Below are 20,976 nucleotides of genomic sequence, written 5' to 3' on the forward strand. Positions count from 1 at the left end.
GCAAACATCAACAACAACAACAAAACAACAGGATTTTGTAATGTAACATTTTAGGGCTAGTCTTTTGAAATTGTGTGTCACTTATTTTTGATGTTTTAGATGAACAGTGTTGCTTTTTGCAGAAGAATTGAATTGCTACTTTACAATAAAAGGCTTAATTTGTGGAAAGATCAGTACCAAAGATCCGCTGAATACTCCATGTTTTCAAAAATTTTTCTGATTTTGATTCACTATCAACCATTTTGTAGAAATCAACTAATATTAATTCAGTTTGAATATAAATATGAAAATAGGTAGACTGGAGGAATATAGGCCTTGGCCACAGGCCAATAAGATTAATTTTAATTATTTGAAGAAAAAAAAAAAGACGTAGTTCAGATATCTGAAATATGCATGAAGAAAAAAGAGGTAACAATTTTTCTGTCCCTATTTTAGGCCTTGCACAGTCTGGATCTTGGGGATGTTTCGATGAATTCAACCGAATTGAGTTGCCTGTCTTGTCCGTAGCAGCACAACAAATTTATATTATCTTAACAGCAAGAAGAGAAAGAAAAAAGCAATTCATTTTTTCTGATGGAGACTGTGTGGATTTAAATCCAGAGTTTGGAATTTTCCTAACAATGGTAAATGTCGCAATAATTCCCTAGAAGTAACAAATTATGCCATATACAAGTTAATAACATGACAAGGTGAAAATAACTTTTTTTTTTTTTTTTTTTTTTTTTTTTTTATGAATTAGGTGAAGCTGTTGCTGTAGAATTAGACTGAACTACCAGAACACAATATAAATAGTTGTTTGTGAATTGCTTGCCTTAATATTTGCTTTGATTATTCCTAAGGTTCAGTGCATTACATCCCCTCTACTGTGTTGCAATTCATTATGTAGCATACCTAAAAGTTTGGCCAAACTTCACAAATGCTCTGTAAATGAAAAGCTGTAACAGTATTAGTAAGAAAGCTACTGTAGGGGAAAAAAAGAGGACCTTCAATTAAGCCTGGAGATACAGGAAAGATTTTTCAAGGAGATATGTTTTGTCTAATGGGCATTTTATATGCATAAATAAAAATAAAATAAGAATTTTTAAAGCTGATTTACAGACCATAAGTACAATGATTCTGGAATAAACTACTCCCTTTGTACTGTGGAGACAACAGGTCTTTCCAAAACCTATGAAAAAATGATTGGACACTTTCATTTGCTGATACAGGATGTGTCAACACATCCACAATGCTAGATGTCCAGTTTTGGCCTTCAGTGGTAGAGGTGTCCATTCTGGTCTGTGTGTCAATCTGGGATTTAGCACAAGCATTATGACAGTACTGTGTCCTGCATTCTGGGTGGCATTTATGAGATGCATTGTTCCCTTTCTTATAATGACAACTTGTGAAAAATTCTTGCAATATATATCCATCAAAGATATGTTCTACATCTGAATGGATAATCTACAGAAAAAAAAAAAAAAAGACATGCAAGGTAGTATAATAGAATTTTAGACAAGCAGTTAGACAGGCAGTTACCAACCATTACTCCAAGGCTGAAACACAAACTCCTGGATTTAGATGAATTTTCAGGATATTCTGTCATGTTGCCACAGGATTCCTGAGGCTTTGCAGGTCCAATTCCTGTAATTTCATAGGCAGCAGGATATTTTCAAATGTATGTTTCCTAATGCCAAGGCAGATGGAAATTAAAATACCCATTTGCATGTTCAAGTGCAGGATAATAAGGAGGCCATAAATATGTTGACCACTTCTAATTTTGTAAATGTCACCTGTTTTATGTTAGAAGTATTCCTCATGTTTGCAGCAAGGTTCAGGAAAACCTCTATTAGTCAGAATTTCTTAGTCATTGATGCTGTATTCCATATGACTTTGTTGTGAAGTTTTCATGTTTTAATTTTGTTGAATGTGTTATTTTTACTGCTGTTACAAAATATTCTCTGCATATTCTTGAATTATTATTAAAATTAGTTCTATCACTAAAAGAATTCCAATTTTTATGTGATTCTTAAGCAGATGGATTCACTCACAATTAAACATTCAGTGAAAGTCTGTATTTTAAAAATAAACTTCAGACACAAGAAATATAGGAAAGAACACCCTTATATTTCTTCATTGTAGACTGCTTATTATTCTTTTTTCTTGACTCTTGCTAGTTACTGAATCTTTAACATGTCAGAAGATCTATAGAACTTCCTCTTCCCTGAATGCTTAAGGTTTGACCAGTGTCAGTCAAGCATGTATTTATTCTTCAGTTACCAGAAATTTCTCCATAATTACTGTTTTCCTTATGAACTATCATTTTATTAGAATTACCTTGCTACTGAGAGCTCAGTGTTTCTTCTGGAAATATAGTAGAAGCAATCAACCAAGTAGATTTTATTCCATAAAATTTTAAAATTATGTTTGCTGGCTGGCATTTGCAGTTATAACACCGTTATGTATGAAGTATTTAATTCATAGTTCAGCTTAAGTTTATTATGACAAGGGTATTAACTGAACAGATCCAGGCATTTGTGCTTAAATTTACTTTTCTTGAACAGTAAGAAGAATGTTGTTTTGACTGTTGTAAATAATAATGCAGTGTGTCTTCCTATATAGAATCCTGGATATGCTGGACGTCAAGAACTTCCAGAAAATCTAAAAATTCAGTTTAGAACCGTTTCAATGATGGTTCCAGATAGACAGGTACAATTAATGAGTGAACTGAAAGAAAAAATGTTTTTATTTGACTCTTTTACTTTCCTTATCTATCTTCAGAAAAAATATTTTCTAAATATATATATATTTATTTCAGATAATCATAAGAGTTAAGCTTGCAAGTTATGGATTTATTGACAATGTGGTATTGTCTCAGAAATTCTTTGTTCTTTATAAACTTTGTGAGGAGCAGCTCACTAAGCAGGTAATGTTATGCATTCTGTTCCTCTTTGTTTTTGTGTTTGTATATGTAAATATTTTTTACATAAAATACACACTTCAGTTTTGGTTTGTGCAGGTTTTTTTCCTGAATAATCACTTTTATGCTTCTAAAAAAATACTGAAGTAATTAAAATATAATCCAAGCATGTTTCTATTAAAATTTGTGAACAAATAACCATGTTAGTTCATGTATGTGTAGTCAGATACACTTATTTAATTGTTAAAAATGTTAGCATTCAGTTGCATATGTATGAAATTCTCTGCCTACACGTGGCAGTGAGGGAAAATTAACCTGGTGATGTCACTTTTCTGTAAGATTAGAGAAGTCTAGAGAAAGCATTCAGAGTTTGGAAACTGCAGGAGGAATGTCTGAAGTTTGATTTAAGTCGCAGTGCTGCTCTGCAGTGCACAGAACTGATTTCATCTGAGGTCCAGGGTTTAAGTTTCCTCAGTTGGAAAGTCCCAGTCTGCAATGGAACTATTGTTTTTTTTGAAAACTGAGACAAAGAGCTAAAAAATACTTGCTATATGGGTTTGAAAATGATGAAGTCAATGAAATTTGAAGTAGAAAACTTACACTCCCTCTCTTCCTGAAAATAATATTATTGTCCTTCATTTATTTTAATAGAATAATTCCTCAACAGCAACAATTCCTGTGTTAGCTACCTTTTCCAGGCAGGGTAACTACAATATAGAAGGTGGTTAGTAAGGCAAGATTTGATATACTGATGAAATAAAGCTATAGAACTCATTACTGATACATAAGCCTTTTTCTTCACCCTCTTGTAGGTTCATTACGACTTTGGCCTGAGGAATATCCTGTCAGTACTTAGGACTCTTGGATCTCAAAAAAGGGCCAGACCAAATGAAAGTGAATTAAGCATTGTTATGAGAGGGCTAAGAGATATGAATCTTTCTAAGCTGGTAAGAATCTAACTTAAGATTTTAGCACCGTATTATGTGCAAGACTACTAGTAATTTCTTTTACTTTTTTTTTTTTTTTTTTTTTTTTTAATAGAGGTTGAGAAAAAAAAGCAAAAACACCCCTTTCTTTTAAAAAATGAAAAGTGATAAACATAATTAAATGCTAGTGAATGTTTATTGAACTTTAAAACAGTGTTTAGGGTGCAATGTTCAAGTAAGTTAATATTGGTTTAGCTGTGGGTATGACATTTCACATACTGACATCTGTATAGACTGATTACTGTACTATAAATAAACTGAATAGTTTGAATGTGAACTAAATTAATCTTTTAAAGTATTCCTGCTCAACAGTGTACATTGCTAGTTTATACAGTTGCCAGTAATGCAAGTCCTCAAGTAATGAAGTATGTAGTGTTCAGTCCAGTTAGCACATGCGTAACAACCATGTGCCAAAGATTTCTAGTTAATTGTCAGTCTGTTTCAATCAGGTTTTGCTTTATCAATTACTGCAAAAGCAATAGAAAATAAAAACAGAGTTAATATATAGACAAATTAATAGCATGTATGCATCTATCTGTGACTGACACCAAACAAACGTGTGAACAAAGGCTGACACCAAAACCAACCACACAAAAAAAAACGGTTGCTGCCTGTATGCCTTTAAATTGAAGACAGTATTATATGGAAACGGGAAAATGTATGTACTGAACATGGAGATTACTAGGAAGCAGAGATTCTAGTGTGTTGTAAATCCAATGTATGCATCAAATTTGTCAGTTTGATATCCAGCAGGTGTAAGAATTCTACCTTTAACACATTTTTTGAAAGGTTTTGGAGGTGTCCTTTAAGTATTAGGATTCAAAAATCATACATGCAGTGAATGTTTTAAATGTAGAATTTTGCTTTTTTTTTTTTTTTTTTTTTTTCCAGTGATAGTGTGAGTTTTTTGGGTAGACAGGGTCTTGTTTAGTTCCACCAATATAGTTACCATAAGGGCATTTGCATTGAATGGAGTGTTGTTTGTTGTAGGAATTGAAAGCACATAATCCTGGTATTTTTATGGTTCTATTACAGAGGTATTGAATTTAGTGGTAGTGGAAATGTCGTGACAAATTTAGCATTTTTTGCTCAGGTACAGACTAAATCTATTTTATGCTTTTTTGACTTCAGGGAGTTTGCTTCTGGTGGTGTTTGGTAATGCTGGGAGGAAAACTATTTAAGGCCTGGAAAAGGAAGTTATGGAAAGGTTTCTTTCCAGAAAGGATGTTCTGTCCAATATATGCTGTGACTGTTGGGGGATTTTACAGATAGATTCAGTGTGTACTCAGTGGGAAATTTCTTTCAGTTTTGAATTTATTTTTTTCATGGCATGGATGACAATATCAAAATGCTATCACCTTATTGACCTATCCTGTTGGTAGTACACATTTATGAACATAGGCATCTGTATTTAGAAAATATATTCTTACTGTTTATTATTACAGTAGAGATTAATTTTGGATTTTGGTTTGAGAAGTTTGGATAATCATTCTTTAAACACGTAATAACTTTTTTTTTTTTTTTTTTCTTTCTTTCCAGATAGATGAAGATGAACCTTTGTTTCTCAGTCTTATCAATGATCTATTTCCGGGGTTGCAGTTGGACAGTAGTACATATACGGAGCTACAGGCTGCAGTAGCTAATCAGATTGAAGAGGCAGGATTGATTAACCATCCACCATGGAATCTTAAGCTTGTTCAGGTAAAACCTTTTTTTTTTTTTTTTTTTTTCCCCTAAAATCTTTTTAACAAACAGAAGTCAGAACACCATTTTAATGGTTAAATTTCTGTCTCATTTTAGGACCTGTGCTGCTAGTACTGGAATAAAATAAAGGTTGAGTGTAGACCACACTAAGGAATACTAAGGGTCATTTTTTTGTTATTATTATTACTTCGTTAAATTATTCAGAACAAACAAAAATGTTAAAGCATGCGTTAACCCAGCCTTTCCCAGATATGGTAGTGCATCTAAGCTATCTGAATGCAGAAACGAAGCACGTAAATGGCACCCTAAACACGAGTTTCTTAGGCTAGAGTAGGGATGGTAGGGTATAAGAATAGTTGGGAGGCATTTTGAAGGCCAAGGCAGAAAATAAATAGTGACAAGAAACAAAGCCAGGGCACAACTTCTGCTACATAGGGAATGAGAGCTAAAAGACCTATCATAGGGCAAAGTAGAAAAAAAAAAAAAAAAAAAAAAAGAGGTGTGTATTCATGACTGAAATACGTTTCTGTAATGAAGGATGGTCTTCATGACGGGTTTGAGCAGACATTATAGGAAATAAAGACTCAAACCTTATGTGAGAAAGAACCTGTATTGTTGGGTAATCATTCAGCTTAGCCATATTGGGTTAAAAGAGATAAAGTATGTGTAGAAGCCTCAGGCAGTCTTAGTGTATGCTATGACAACCTTATTTAAAGCTATGACAAGGCTAAGTATACAAGTGAGCATGCAGGAAGTACTGTAAAATGAAAGAACCAAAAAACAGAAGATTGTTAAGGTGTTCTGAAAAATTAATTATTTTTGATTTTTGAAATATTTATAATACATTATGTTCAATAAACTAATGAATTAACGGTTAGACCATGATTTTGCATTATGGTAATTTTTTGTTTAGTGTGGGTTAATCGTATGGCATGTTGCTGATTAATGGGTATGTAGTTATTTAATAGGAAGGCCTTGAAGTGCTAGGTTTGTTCATAGGCTGTACAGTCTTCATATACAAAAACGTGCAGGAAGTGCTGCGCCTATGTTTATTTCATACACTCAAGATGTTTTAGCACTTTACTTCTTACTTATTTGTGTGTTAAATGTTTTGCTACTATTCTTTTTTTTTTTTTTTTTTTTTTTTTTTTCCTTTTGAGTAATACAGAAAATCCTGTTTAAAATCTGGTTAAAAAAATAAAGTGTTGAGTTGCTTTGAATATGTTAGGCAAGATTTAGCTCGATAAACTGTTTCATAGTAAACTTGGTGCTTTAAATATTAGGACAATTCCACAACACACTACAAATCAACAAACACAGGCTGGTTTCAGTTCTGAGCACATAATGTTCTATGTCTAATATATTTATAATCACTGACTATCAAACATATTAAATGCAAGCCAAAATCTTCCAAAAGCTTATTTCTCAAAACATTTTAATTTTTAATAGTTGTATGAAACTTCTCTAGTACGTCATGGATTGATGACACTTGGACCTAGTGGATCTGGAAAAACAATGGTCATAACCATATTAATGAGAGCAATGACAGAATGTGGACAACCTCATAGAGAAATGCGAATGAATCCCAAAGCTATAACAGCTCCTCAGATGTTTGGGAAACTAGATGCTGCAACTAATGATTGGACAGATGGAATATTTTCTACACTGTGGAGGAAAACACTGAAAGCTAAAAAGGGTATGTAATTACTTTGTGTGGAGTGTCATAAAAATACCTCTTTAATTACATATTGAAAACAGAATCTTGAATTTGCAGATGTGGTTAAGTCCTTTCTTGAAAACAGCTATAGAGAACATAGCCAATGTTACAATTCATTTCTCAAGAAAGGGCAAGAGTTAAAAAAAAATTATTGTTTCAGTATTATATCTATATGACAACTGTTTGTTTCCTTGCCACTCTAGTTCTATAGTGCAGATTGAGGCTGCAGATGGAGACTTGGAGGCTGATAAAATACAGTGAAGATTTACTTATAGAATCATAGAATCGTTAAGGTTGGAAAAGACCTTAAAGAAAGGGAATTCCTCTAGGGAACCTTCCCAAAAGGATGTTCTTTTCTAAAAAAGGAAATGTTGAACTGTTTGGTTTTTGGTCTTTGATGTTGAAATGGGTTTACATAGCAAGGTTTTAGTAGCAAGGGATCTGTAGGGCTGACCTATATGACAAGAAGCCAGGGACTGTACTGTGCTGGACGTGACCAGTTTTATCTGGAAAAGAACCACCACGGGACACGGCTGAGCCTATCAGTGAAAATAGTGGTGTCTTTGTGGTAACCCATATAAGAAAGGGCAAAACACTGCTCAGGCTGTGAGGAAGAAAAAGTAAGAGAAACAATCCTTTGAGCACCAAGGTCGGTGAAGGAGGGACAGACACCAGAGCAGATATTCTGTGCAGCGCAATGGAGAGGACCATGCCAGAGCACACTGCAAGTGGATATGCTCTGAAGGAACTGCAGCCCATGGAGAACCCATGTTGGAGTAGGCTTACCCTGACGGACTTCAGCCTGTGGAGAGGACCCATGCAGGAGCAAATTTTCTTGAAGAACAAGAAGGATCCATGGCAAGGATCCACATTGGAACGGGGTGAAAGTGTGAGGAGGAAGGAGTGGCAGAGAGGAGCTGTTATGAACTGATCACAACCCTCATGATCTGTATGGCATACATGCATGCCATACAGATGGTGGTGGAGGAAGGAAGAAGAGTTAAATGGGTTGGGAAGGAAGGAGTGAAGTTGAGCATGGACTAGAAAGAGGGTGGAGGGTCGGAGAAAAAGTTTTTTTCTTTGTTTGTTTTTTGTCTTTCTTTCTCATCATCCAATTCTATATTAATTGGCAATAAATTAGAATAGTTCAGCTGAAAGGGGCCTAGAAAGATTGAGTCCCACTGCCTGACCAATTCAGGGCTAAAAGGTGTTTAAACATTTTATTAAAGGTGCTTGAGCATCCTCACGGTAAAGACATTTTTCCTAATGTCCAGTCTGAACCTTCCCTAGCACAGCTCCGTGCAGTTCCTAAACATCCGGTCATTAGTTCCCAGAGAGAAGAGGCCGACACCTCTCTCTCCATTTCCCTTCCTCAGGAAGTTATAAAGAGCAATAAGGTTGCCTCTGAGCCTTCTTTTTTTCAAACCAAAGTGTCCTCAGCCCTTCCTCATATGACCTATCTTCTGGCCCTTCTAACAACTTTGTTGTCCTCCTCTAGATGCATTCGAGTATCTTAATATCCTTGCTATAAAGAGTAATTTTATAAATTAATTTTCCCCAAGTCACATCTATTTTTCATGATGGCAGTTGGCAAGTGATCTCTATCTTTACCTCAGCCCATGAGCATTTTCATCTTATTTTCCCCCCCTGTTCTGTTGAGGAGGGACAGTGACAAAGTGGTTGGTTGGGTGTCCAGCAGCCAGAACAGGCAATCTCATCAGAGATGTACATTATAAAGATATAAAAAAGCCCTCATTTGCTTCTTTCAAAAATGGTATCTTAACTGGGTGTTCAACTCATATAGTAATGAGTATGTGTGGAGACAGCAGAATTTACAGTAAGCAAAATTTATTTTTATACATTATTTAAGTTCTGAGGTATTTTTCATGTTCTTTGAGCATGAGGATATGAACCATGTATTTTTATTTTTTTTCCAGGTGAAAATGTGTTTTTGATTTTAGATGGTCCTGTAGATGCAATCTGGATTGAGAATCTAAATTCAGTTTTGGATGATAATAAGACCCTCACTCTAGCAAATGGAGATCGAATTCCTATGTCCCCTACATGTAAGCTGTTATTTGAAGTCCACAACATTGAGAATGCCTCTCCAGCCACAGTTTCTCGAATGGGTATGGTCTATATCAGTTCCTCTGCCCTTAGCTGGAGACCGATATTGCAAGTAAGATTATCATTGCTGGCTACTCCTAATTTTACCTTGTTATATATTTATACAGAAGAATAATGTGGATGTTTTTCAGGCATGGCTGAAAAAACGTTCTCCTCAAGAAGCTGAAGTTTTACAAAGTTTGTATGATAGAATATTTGAACCAGCATATACATATATGAAACTAAACCTTAATCCCAAAATGGAGCTTCTGGAATGTAACTACATTATGCAGGTAAAACAAATACTGTGTAAGTCTGTATGAATTGACATAATAAGTGTGGAAAAATAGCAAAATGAACATTTGATTACAACAAAATTTTATTTGAAAAGATTGTTCCTGACGTAGGAAACCACAATCTCAGTATTTGTTTCTTAGGGAATACAAGAGGAACTGTTAGGGATGTGCAAAATAAACTTTTGCTTCTCGTTGCTTTCTGTATAGGTTAGTCTTCTGTTGACTGAAATTTGCAAGCTTTAAAAGGTTTTCAGAAGTATGTGTTTTTTAAGCTTGTGGTCTCATTCCAATTCTTTAAATATCAAATATATTGCTGTAAGGATCAGACCAACCCTACTGGTACTGTCAGCAGAGACAGCAAAGAATAATTCTAATTAACTTTTTATCTAGATACAGTAGCTATGATTCTGTCAGTCACCGTTTCCAAGTTCAGCATAATAATTTTAACTTCTCCCTTCCTATTAATTGCAATTCTTCCTTGAGTGGGATCAAATCAGTTTTTTATTATCAACAAGAATTATTTGCTTGGCAGATCTTGCAAAATTGCAAGTCCTATACTGCATGTCTCCAGCTGATTTGTTTATGAATCAGTTGTCATGTGCAGATTCTAAGTCTCCAGACTCTGCATTTGTCCATGTAATCTCAGCTTTATACTGACAGTCTCATAAAAAAAATCAGTAGTGACTTTGAATAAGAGAGTAGACAAGGTAATATTTTGGCTAACACTACAATTAATATTAAAGTACCCAGTTAGAACCTGGTATATCTTTACTGTCTCCATAAATTTTCTACAGAGAGAGCATTTTTTTTCTTCTGCATTTTTTATCTGTGAGACCTTTGACTGAATTCATGTTGTATTCCTGGAAAACTTTTCCTGGGGCTAGAAGTTTCTATGTGATTTTTTTTTTTTTTTTTTTTTTTTGTGTGTGTGTGTTTTGTTGTTGTTGTTGTTGTTGTTTTTTTAGTGTTAATTGCTTGCACTTCCTGAACAGGGAAATATTTCCCTGATTTAACCTGTATTCAATATTGCTTCCTGTGATGCAAATCTCTAGTTTCTTTCACAGGTGTCTTGGTAAATAACCCACACCAGATCTCCATGCTGGTGCTTACCTGAGATCTAGTGAGATCAGACCCTTTTACACTGCTTGATAACTTGATGCATTCAGACACTCATTTGCTTCCCCCCTCAAGTATTATGTTCAGTTCCTCTTCCCAGCAGGGATTTTGCCCTTGTTGTGGGAGGCTCCAGCAATAAGTCTCGTTAGTTCTGTGCTGAGCAGCCACTTGCAGCTACCAGGACTGGGCGTTACTTGACAAAGGTCCCCTGGCATTATTCAGCTTTTTCTCTCTGATCTCTACAGGATCTTCCCCGACTTCCAAGTTCTTTCCTCCAGCCATAATCTTAATTTCCTTCTTTCTGCATTCTCTTTTTCCAAGACTACTACTTCTTTTTGGGAACCGTTTTTTTTTTTTTATTTTTTTCTTCACCTACCACCTCTTCTTCCCCAAATTTCAAGGTCCTACTTTTCCCATAAATGGTCTAAGATGCACTGTACCTGATCAGCCTCCTGACTGGTGCATCTACCTCATGTCTTTTTACTAATTGCAGGATTCAGGATATTCCAATTTTATTTAGCCCAGATGTTATCAAAAATTACACCCCAGATCAGTTGTAGATAGCAGACTTGTACCTGAGAGTTCAGAAATCAAGTTTTGAATGTTCACCCACTCAAACATGTGTACCTGATTATCTGTTTTTTGTTAGCATTCACTGTTAAAGGTGTTTTTCATTCGTTTGCCCCAATCCTAACAGTATAATTACCTTATAATGATATTATGTAAAAGTGATTCCACTGTTGCCTTCTTTCTTGTAATTTCCACTGTCTTTGATTTTCTACTATATATATTCTACTGTTGATCCTAGATTTTTTTTTCTGCTGTTTTTACTTTTATATTTGAGTTTTGACTGTTCACCTTCCTCTGACCCACCTCATTACATTGACAAATAAAATTTACCTTAGAAGATTCATGTGGTTTTTGTTTAGGGATATCCTGTATTATAAGCCTATTGGAAAAGTCAATTAACTTGTAGCTAAGGATGGTCTGATTGATACTGTCTGCCTGAAGGAGCAAAGGTGTTCAGTGGAGTTCTTTACCAGATTTTCATGTAACTAAGCAGTCATAGCAGACGACAGACAGTTATTTACAGCTAAATAATTGGTCACATGAAAGAAAATTATTTATTAAAGTAAAGGATCAGTTTTTACAAAGGAGAGACGTTACCACTGGTTCTGAGGTACCCGTGCAGGGATTAGTTCTGTTCAAAATGTTCATTAAAAACTTGGAAAAGTTGTAGGTGAAGAAGTTTACTGATGACACTAAATTATTGAGGGTGGTAAGGACAAAACAGCTAACCATGAAGAACTATAGACAGACTTTATGAGACTGAATAAATAGGTAATAAAATGGCAAATGAAATTCATGAAGGGGCTTGCACAGGATAAAACAAACTGTTCAATGCCATATATAGCACACCTATGGAACATCTTGCCAAAGGGTGTTATGGATGGTAAAAGTGTATGTACATTCAAGACCAATCCTGATCCTTTCATGGTAGAAAAATATATAGAGGACTAATAAACCTAGAAAAAGTGTATTTGGTACAGAAAGACATTGCACAGATTACCAGCAGGAAGTACCACTGTCAGTACTACTGCAACCCAAGTACCACTGGGATGTATCATATTTTTTGTTTTTTTTTAGTCTTCAAAAAGTGTCCACTTGGTATTTTCATCTGACCTGTTACAACCATTTGTAGTATTTACAGTTTATCTTTATCTGTTTTCTTAATATATATATATATATATATATATATATATTGCTACAGAATACTGCTAAGAGCCAAAGCATCATGTAAAAATTTGCAATTGTTCATATATTTGAGGGGACAAACAGATTATGTTCAGATAAAGTGGGACAAAGCCTGTATCTGAAATAATTAGATAACAATCATCTATCATAATTAGATATCAATCATCTCCCAAAGAAAAGTTGTGGCATTATTTTAAAGTTATTAACTATAATTGATATTGGTTAATCATCTTTTTTTAAACTGAGTTTTAAATTAATCAAAAGTATTCTAACTACTTATGTCCTTAGGCTGTATTTTATATATATATTATATATGTGTATACATATGTATATGTATATATTACTACATTACTTCCTACTTCAGTATGAGATTGAGATCCAAGATAGCATAAAGAATACTAATTCCAGAAGCTGACTGAAAGTCTGATTCTCTGTTAGAAAGAAATATTTTGAAGCAATGTGTTTGATGCTGATTTGTACAGAAAGGGAATATGAGTGATGTTCTGTAAGACAGTCAAAATAAACATCTGGTTTTGTGAGTGATGACATAGATAGCAAGTTACTGGATTTCTGGAATCCAGTTACTTAAAAACAGAGGGTAGCAATCATAAAATTGGATATTTAGAAGGTTTTTTTTTGTTTGTTTGTTTGTTTGTTTTTTACACAAAATGGAAGTTAATGTGCTATATGCAACATTTGAATATACTTTAAATGAATACATTGGAAAGTAACTGAAAATTCTTCCATGCTTAACAGAATTTTAATGTAAGAGATGCTTTGAGGAATTTTCAGAATTGAGGAGGCACATACATTATAATATTTAATTAAGGCCATCTAGTTTTGGAGTTCTGAATATCCCACTAGGTATTATAAATACCCTTAAAATGTTGTTCTATTACTCTAGATCTTAACTTACATTATCAGGTAGGCATAATTTAAAAGGATATTTGACTAGCAAAGCACTTAAGTAATTTTGAAAATGTTGTCCAGGTTTATATAAATATAAACACATACATTAATAATAATGAATGATAATTGATAATAATAAATTAATAATTAATAATAGATTAAATATCCTTAATCTATTTTCTTGAGTTTGTAGTTCTGAATTTTTTATTATTCTTTGGTAAATCTGTATTTTCAATTTATAATTTAAAGTTTGAATACATATAAATAATGCATATAAAGGTAAGTATGTATGTATAAAAATAAAAAATGATTATGTAATATTTTCTTAATGCATAATATTTTAAAATATTTTCAGTCTATTAATCTTCTGGAGGGCTTGATTCCATCGAAGGAAGAAGGTGGTTTATCAACTATATCTCATCTGCATAAATTGTTCTCCTTTGGAATAATGTGGAGTTTAGGTGCCCTTTTGGAGTTGGATAGCAGAGATAAACTTGAAGCCTTCATTAGAGCTCATGATAACAAATTAGATTTGCCAGAAATTCCCCCTGGCACAAGTCAAACGATGTACGAATTTTATGTTACTGATTACGGTAAGAAAAATCATTGGCAGTCGTTTTTTATACTGGCATTTTAAAACTGAATATAGCTCATTTGAAATTTAAAGTTACTTATTTAGACCAAGTTCTTTGGTAATTGAAGCACAGATTTTGACAGTACAGTAATAACACAGATTCTCCATGGCTTTTCAACAGCCATGGCTTTTTAATGGCTTTTCAGCTTTGTCAAGGTGAGATGTTAGAAACCAAGAATGAGTGTTCATTGGTAGTATTTTCTTCCTTTGTTTCTAGTTTTATTCGCACTTTTTTTTTTTTTTTTCTCATTAACTATAGTTAAACAGTCTACCATTTTTGGGGTAATTTCTGCTTAGGCTGTTCTAGCCTAAATTATTTTTATGTTTATATTTAATTTCCTCACAGCTAGATTTTTTTTTGTTATATTTTTAATCCAATTTAAATTCTACTTCATAATCATTGTTTATCCATGTCTGATGATCAGCAATAAATCTTAAATTTTATGGCTTCAAATAGTGTCATATTTTCCAGAAATAATTTATAGTTTAAATTACACACAAAACAAAATTTGCAAAGAACTTATTGTTCTTTCATATTATTTTCTCACATTAATGCATCTGCTTCTCATTTATCCAAATCTAGATTATTTTGCAAGCAATGTTGATTTAGTGTATACACACACAATCCATATTTTCACATTCTATACCTTTTCACCAATAAAGTAAAAACAAGTTTCCAGGTAAACATAATTTTGGCCTTTTTATTTAGGTAGCTACCTATAAATTTAAGTAGGACATATAGATTTTTTTTTTAATTTATTTTATTCATTTTTTGTCATTTCAGGTGACTGGGAACACTGGAGTAAAAATGTTCAGGAATATGTTTATCCAACAGATAGTGTCCCAGACTATGCATCTATTCTGGTTCCAAATGTTGACAATGTCAGAACACAGTTTTTGATAAACACAATTGCAAAGCAAAACAAAGTAAGTGCAGGACTATATATTTATGTGTATATAAATAGAAATATAACGTAATTTGAGAATTGGAGTTGCAATCATCGTTCACATTCTCTGTCTGTAGTCGTGGCTTGCCAGCTGTATCATTATTACTCTATTTCTGTTTCCTTGACGTGAATTCTCTATACCTATTTCTGTTCTGAGAAAAAAAAAAAAAAAAAAGTGTTAAATATCCATTTAATAAGGTATTTTTTTCTCATAGAAGTTTAACTCCAACAACACATCATTTTACTTGAAGAAAGACATAAAACCTTTTCCCTAGTCATTACACCATATTCCTCTTTCCAGTTTATGCTTTCTTGAATAGACAAATAAGGATAATAGACTTCACAAGTCAGTTTATGATAAACATGAAATTACTAACCTTTACTGTATTTGCTCCCTCTCAGTAGGAAAACTGTAGTTAATACCAACAGCCATGACTACAGAAAAGGAGACAATACTTCTTAGACAGATTATACCAGTAAGGTCCAATAATGGGCCACAGGCCACATCAAACAATAGTTATTTAATACATATATAGGCCTATTTTCCCAGTGGAAAATCTGCAAAAACAAACCAACCACCACCACTACCACCACCAAAACCGTTTGCATTACACAGTGCTGTTAAGAGCACTAGCAACCTTCCATGGAAACGTGCCAATCTGTGAGGTACAAGTCAGTATACTCCCATATTGGTATCTAGAACCAATATTAGAAATACCACAAGTGTATGAGCCAGTGCTGGAACTTGGCTTTTCTGTGAAATTAGGGGATTTGGACACAAAACCTTTTACTTGGGTTTGATGAAACTGTTCCAGAGGCCATAATTTGGCTCTCCCTTTGATCAGACTATAAAACCGCACAAAATCTTGATATTTAGAAACACGGTAAATCTCTGAAGGTCAATGCCTCAGAAGATACTTGTGGTGGTTTTACCCTACAGGGCAGCTGAGCTCCACCACAACTGCTCTCTCACTCCCCCTCTTCAAAGGAAAAAGGGGAGAAAATGCAATGAAAAGGGCTCAAGGGTTGAGATAAGGACAGGGAGATCACTCGCCGATTGCTGTCATGGGCAAAACAGACTCAGCATAGGAAGATTAATATAATTTATTGCCTTTCACTAGAAGACAAGGCAGTAAGAACTAAATTAAACTAAAAACAGCTTCCCCCCATCCACCATCTTCCACCTTCTTCCCCTGAGCAGTGCAGGGGAATGGGGAGTGGGGGGTGAGGTCAGTCCCTGGCTCTTCGTCTCCACCGCTCCTTCATGGTCACTCTGGCCCTGCTCCACTTGGGGTCCCTCCCGTGGGATGCCATCCTTCCCAAACTGAGCCTGTGGGGGCTGCCCACAGGCAGTAGCTCTTCAAGAACTGCGCACACATGGCTCCATACCACAGGGTCCATCCCCCAGGAGCAAACTGCTCCAGCACGGGTCCCCCACGGGCAGCAGCTCCCCCCAGACCCCTGTTCCTGTGTGGGCTCCTCTCCACGGGCTGCAGGTCCGGCCTGGGGCCTGCTCCTGCGGGGGCTCTCCATTGGCCACAGCCTCCTCCAGGCCACATCCACCTGCTCCACTGGGGGCTCCTCCACAGGCTGCAGTGTGGAGATCTGCTCCATGTGGGACCCATGGGCTGCAGGGGGACAGCCTGCTCCACCAGGGGCCTCTCCACAGGTGGCAGGGGAACTTCTGCTCCAGCACCTGGAGCACCTCCTGCCCACTTTTTCCACTGACCTTTCTGTCTTCAGGGTTGTTTCTCACTCCTCTCTTCCAGCTGTTGTTGTGAAGCAGACTTTTTTCCCCTTTCTTACATTTGCTCTCCCAGAGGCACAACCAACATCAATTACTGGCTCAGCTCTGGCCAGCAGCAGATCCCTTTTGGAGCCAACTGGAGCTGACTCTGATCTGACCTCTAAAATATCTGTTTTAAAGCATCTCTTTTAGCAATTGTTTAATTGGTTTCAGGACAATACCAGGAAGAAAGAATTATCCTATCACGAGCATGTGTCAAAAATGAACCAAAGATTACATTCAGATTAGACGTTCGAGACTGCTTCCCGTCATAAAAAGGCCTTCCAAGGGTCATACACTGCAAGAGATTGCTACAGCAGTCTGCAGTGAGTGTGTTAGAAAGTAGAAGGCACTAAGCTACAGAGAGGGAAAAAAAAAAAATAAAGTAAACTCTCTAGTACATTCTCACTTTAATCCTTTCTATTTTGACTCAATACCTAATTTATGTTGGAGAATTGAGATGGGATGAAAGTACATACTGTATCACTGCATATGGAGACATAGCAAAACTACCAGAATAATATATCCTTCAAAATTAGGCACAGAAAGTATCCCTTTCTCTAAAATAATTCTGTTATGCATACTTAGTTAATAGTTTTGATGCTACTTATGCTATTCAAATGTCTGTTGCAGGCAGTTTTGCTCATAGGAGAACAGGGGACTGCAAAGACAGTCATGATTAAGGCATACTTGAAGAAGTATGATCCAGAAGAACATTTGTCAAAATGTCTGAACTTTTCATCTGCCACAGAACCATTTATGTTTCAGGTAAAAATATAACTTTTGCAAATCTTGTTTATTATGTCCTAGCTAAATATTTAAATGTACTTAATTCTGATGATAAAATAAGTGATGGAGAAATAAAGTTTAAAGGAACTTTTTTTCTCTACATCACTTAAAAACTTCAGAAAATTCTATTAAAATTATTTTTTTTTTCAGAGCAGAATAAAATGTGTTCACTCATATAGATGCATGATTACCGAGTGCTTTTTCTTTATGTAATTCTAAGAATCCATTTTTTAGTATTTTTATTTTTTTCTGAAAATTCTTAATTTCTCTTCAGACTAAAGATTTTTTTATAATTCATCTTTTTTTTTTTTTTTTTTTTTTTTTTCCGATTCAGTAGTTTTTAATCATATATATATAGTTTAATAAAAAAAAAAAAAAGCAGATCATCTTATTTCTCCTCAGTTCAGGAGTGACTAGTACAATGACAGAGGGTCCTCTAGCACTGAAACTTTATAAAATTTCCCTTTCCTAAAAGAACTGCAAAAAATCCATATAAATATTCACAAATACTACAGATAGCTTTTCAAGTGGTAGAAAGGATGACGGTAGAAAAGATATACCACAGCACTATGATTCAATACTATTTTGCTAGGATGTGATCCTGTAAGTTTAGTTGGCTTCATTACCTCTTGAAAGCAATGAATTCATGGTGAGAATGCTCTGGTAGGAGAGTAATCATCGGGGAAGATTTTGTAATTGAAAAGCCTGCTCATGAAGCAGATTTTACAAATTCCATCCCCAAATCCAGTATTTGTTTTTAAGAAACTAATTCAAAATGGTATTAAGTAAACGGTGAGAAATCATAACTTCAATCACACTCTCTCACTCTCTCTTTTTTTTTTTTTTTTTTTTTTTTAATTTGCAAACTCATAGAACACCTGCTGGGCTTTTCTGTTATGTGTAAGATGTCTGGCCATGGTGTATATATTAAACTATGAAGCAAAATAAGGCAGGCATCCTTTCATGCATGCAAGATTAATTGAACAGTCAGTATCTTTGTCTCAGTGTCCTTCACTTAGTATATTATGGGTTCCTCCTGTCTGGTACAAAGACACTATGAAAGGAACTTATTGTGCCTTGTCTCTGCTATAGTCCTGTGATACCTCAGAAGATATGCTTTTTGTTTTCAGCTAGCTAGCTCAGTACATAGTTCACTATACTGATTTCTAAGAGAGAAATGTAGCTGGGAAAAAAGAGAAAAAAAAAAAAAAAACAGTTGAAATACTTCTAAACAGTTGAAAGAGCTGCATTCAAAATATTTTTTGAAGTTTGAGTTGTCATTCTGAGGCTATTTGAAAAACAAGTTGATTTTAGATATGATAGCTGTGAAACAAAATTTTTATTTTCTAATATAATCATTTTCTGTTTCTTAGCAGTTTCACTTTTATTAAATGTCTCCAAAATGATGTATTAATGCTAAGGATGTTCTATATGCAATTATCCTAGAACATGGAGCTAAATATTTTCCATGGTGAAAGACGCTGGATAAAACTTGTATCTGTTTTCTGTTTGCGATCTTTCCAAAAATGTTATTAATACTTCTATCTTTATCACAGTATATGCCATATTCCTCATATAGAACAACACTTATGCTTATAAAACCAAAACAATTATTTGTCTAAGGAAAGCATTTTCTACCATCTTTTAAGGTATTTTTCTGCCATTGTTTCTAAAAGTCCAAGTACCTTTAGAAAGACCATTGAGCTGAGAGCTTTGAAAATATATTCCAATTAAATATCCGTGTCTTACTTGTCTATCACATCCTGCTTCTTATTCAGTTCAAAACTCAGTGTAAAAGATTTTTGCTACCAAAATGTTAAAATACTGCTTTACTTAGTCTACAAGACATCTGGGAAATTATTGTAAAAGGAATCTAAGTTGCCTTTATATGGTCTGCTGTCATACTATAAATAGATGGATAGATTTCCTTCAAGATGAAAGCTGAAAGAGGAAAGATGAAATCATTGGTTAAGTAAAGTGACACTTTTTTTTTTTTTTTTAACAATACATTTTAAATATTGTCGCTTTAGATAAAAAACAAGGACTTTCTTTAATTTTTAGAGGACAATAGAGAGTTATGTGGACAAACGTGTTGGAAGTACTTATGGACCTCCTGGAGGCAGAAAAATGACTGTCTTTATTGATGATATCAATATGCCAATTATCAATGAATGGGGAGATCAGGTACATTGTTAACTAGTACAATTTATTATCATACTGTTGCTATTTTTGCATATATGTAGAAGTCTGTGGACATACTCAAAATTTTAATTTACTATTAATTGTTAATGCTTTCTAATTATGATGTATTTATGGAATGAAAAAAAAGAAGTAGGTTAAAAGTGTCATACCTTACATTATTCCACTTTCTCATATTTTTCTAAGACTAAATAAAAGCATTGCTGTACTAAAATACCATATTATTGTTAAAGTTTGACACTAATTTGATAGTACCAGTAAGCAAACTTCCTGCCAAACAGAAGTGTGATACCTTGCAAAAAGTAATAAAGGCTGTGTCCAACTTAAAAGGTAACAAATTGGCTTGCAAATTGATTAAACATTTTTGGCTTTTGATGAGCCATTGTCTACAGTTTGGGTTTGTAGCATTCGTATGCCTACACAGATCCCAAATCAGGCAAAACTATTCAATAGTTCCTTCCAATAGTAAGTCTGAAGTCTTTCTAGACCAAGATGCTAGGTTTTCTGGAATTACTATGATAATGTAAAGGGCCAGTATGCTTATCATTACTTTCTTCAATTTGCTCAAATGGGAGACCCATGTACAGATTTGAATCCTTTGGCTGTCTGGCTGTGAGGCTCTGAGCTTGGGTTAAGAGTAATTACAGCATTAAGCTTGTTTGTTTATAGTATGGGGAGTAGGTTTCTTTCTGAGAGTGGGCTTGAACAAATATTTAAGTGGCAGTAGGGATCTAAGTAAATTTATATAGTCGAAATAGTTCCTTTTCTTCACTTTAGAAAGCTGTTTTTGTAAAAATTGAAGCCAAGTGTGTGTTTTTAGTCTCTCTGAACTGCAATTTGGCCTTTTACCTAAATGCTAGCCTATATCAATTATTTGGTTTGCATCATTTGCTCTCACTTAAGATCTTTTTTTTTTTAAATGATTATTATTATTATTATTTTAATTTAAAGTAGCATTACATAATCCACAACACTGACCTGCTTAACCGTAGTCTATAATGTGGGCAAGTGGCTGTGTTTGAGGCAAAATCCTTACAGGCCCAGGCATTACTCAGTAATAGGAAGAACCTCAGTTACGGAAGGATCTCTATCTTTGATCATGGTCCCAAGATATTTCTCCAATATTTTTTATG

General features: G+C 34.5%; 1 protein-coding gene across 7 annotated transcripts in view; it reads left to right on the forward strand.

The window, feature by feature from the left end:
- The window catches only part of DNAH8 (dynein axonemal heavy chain 8), a 126,170-nt gene that overhangs the window by 56,450 nt on the left and 48,744 nt on the right, over nucleotides 1-20,976 (forward strand). For all 7 annotated transcript variants that reach the window (XM_084515058.1, XM_084515054.1, XM_084515052.1 and 4 more), the window contains 12 exons: nucleotides 436-623; nucleotides 2,602-2,688; nucleotides 2,798-2,905; nucleotides 3,712-3,846; nucleotides 5,425-5,586; nucleotides 7,039-7,285; nucleotides 9,244-9,485; nucleotides 9,565-9,705; nucleotides 13,844-14,081; nucleotides 14,907-15,049; nucleotides 17,489-17,623; nucleotides 19,706-19,828. In XM_084515058.1, coding sequence (XP_084371184.1) covers nucleotides 436-623; nucleotides 2,602-2,688; nucleotides 2,798-2,905; nucleotides 3,712-3,846; nucleotides 5,425-5,586; nucleotides 7,039-7,285; nucleotides 9,244-9,485; nucleotides 9,565-9,705; nucleotides 13,844-14,081; nucleotides 14,907-15,049; nucleotides 17,489-17,623; nucleotides 19,706-19,828 — 1,949 coding nt within the window. The remainder of the gene's footprint in view (nucleotides 1-435; nucleotides 624-2,601; nucleotides 2,689-2,797; nucleotides 2,906-3,711; nucleotides 3,847-5,424; nucleotides 5,587-7,038; nucleotides 7,286-9,243; nucleotides 9,486-9,564; nucleotides 9,706-13,843; nucleotides 14,082-14,906; nucleotides 15,050-17,488; nucleotides 17,624-19,705; nucleotides 19,829-20,976) is intronic.

The sequence above is a fragment of the Aythya ferina genome (genome assembly GCF_964211825.1).
Source record: "Aythya ferina genome assembly, chromosome: 3".
NCBI lineage: Eukaryota > Metazoa > Chordata > Aves > Anseriformes > Anatidae > Aythya > Aythya ferina.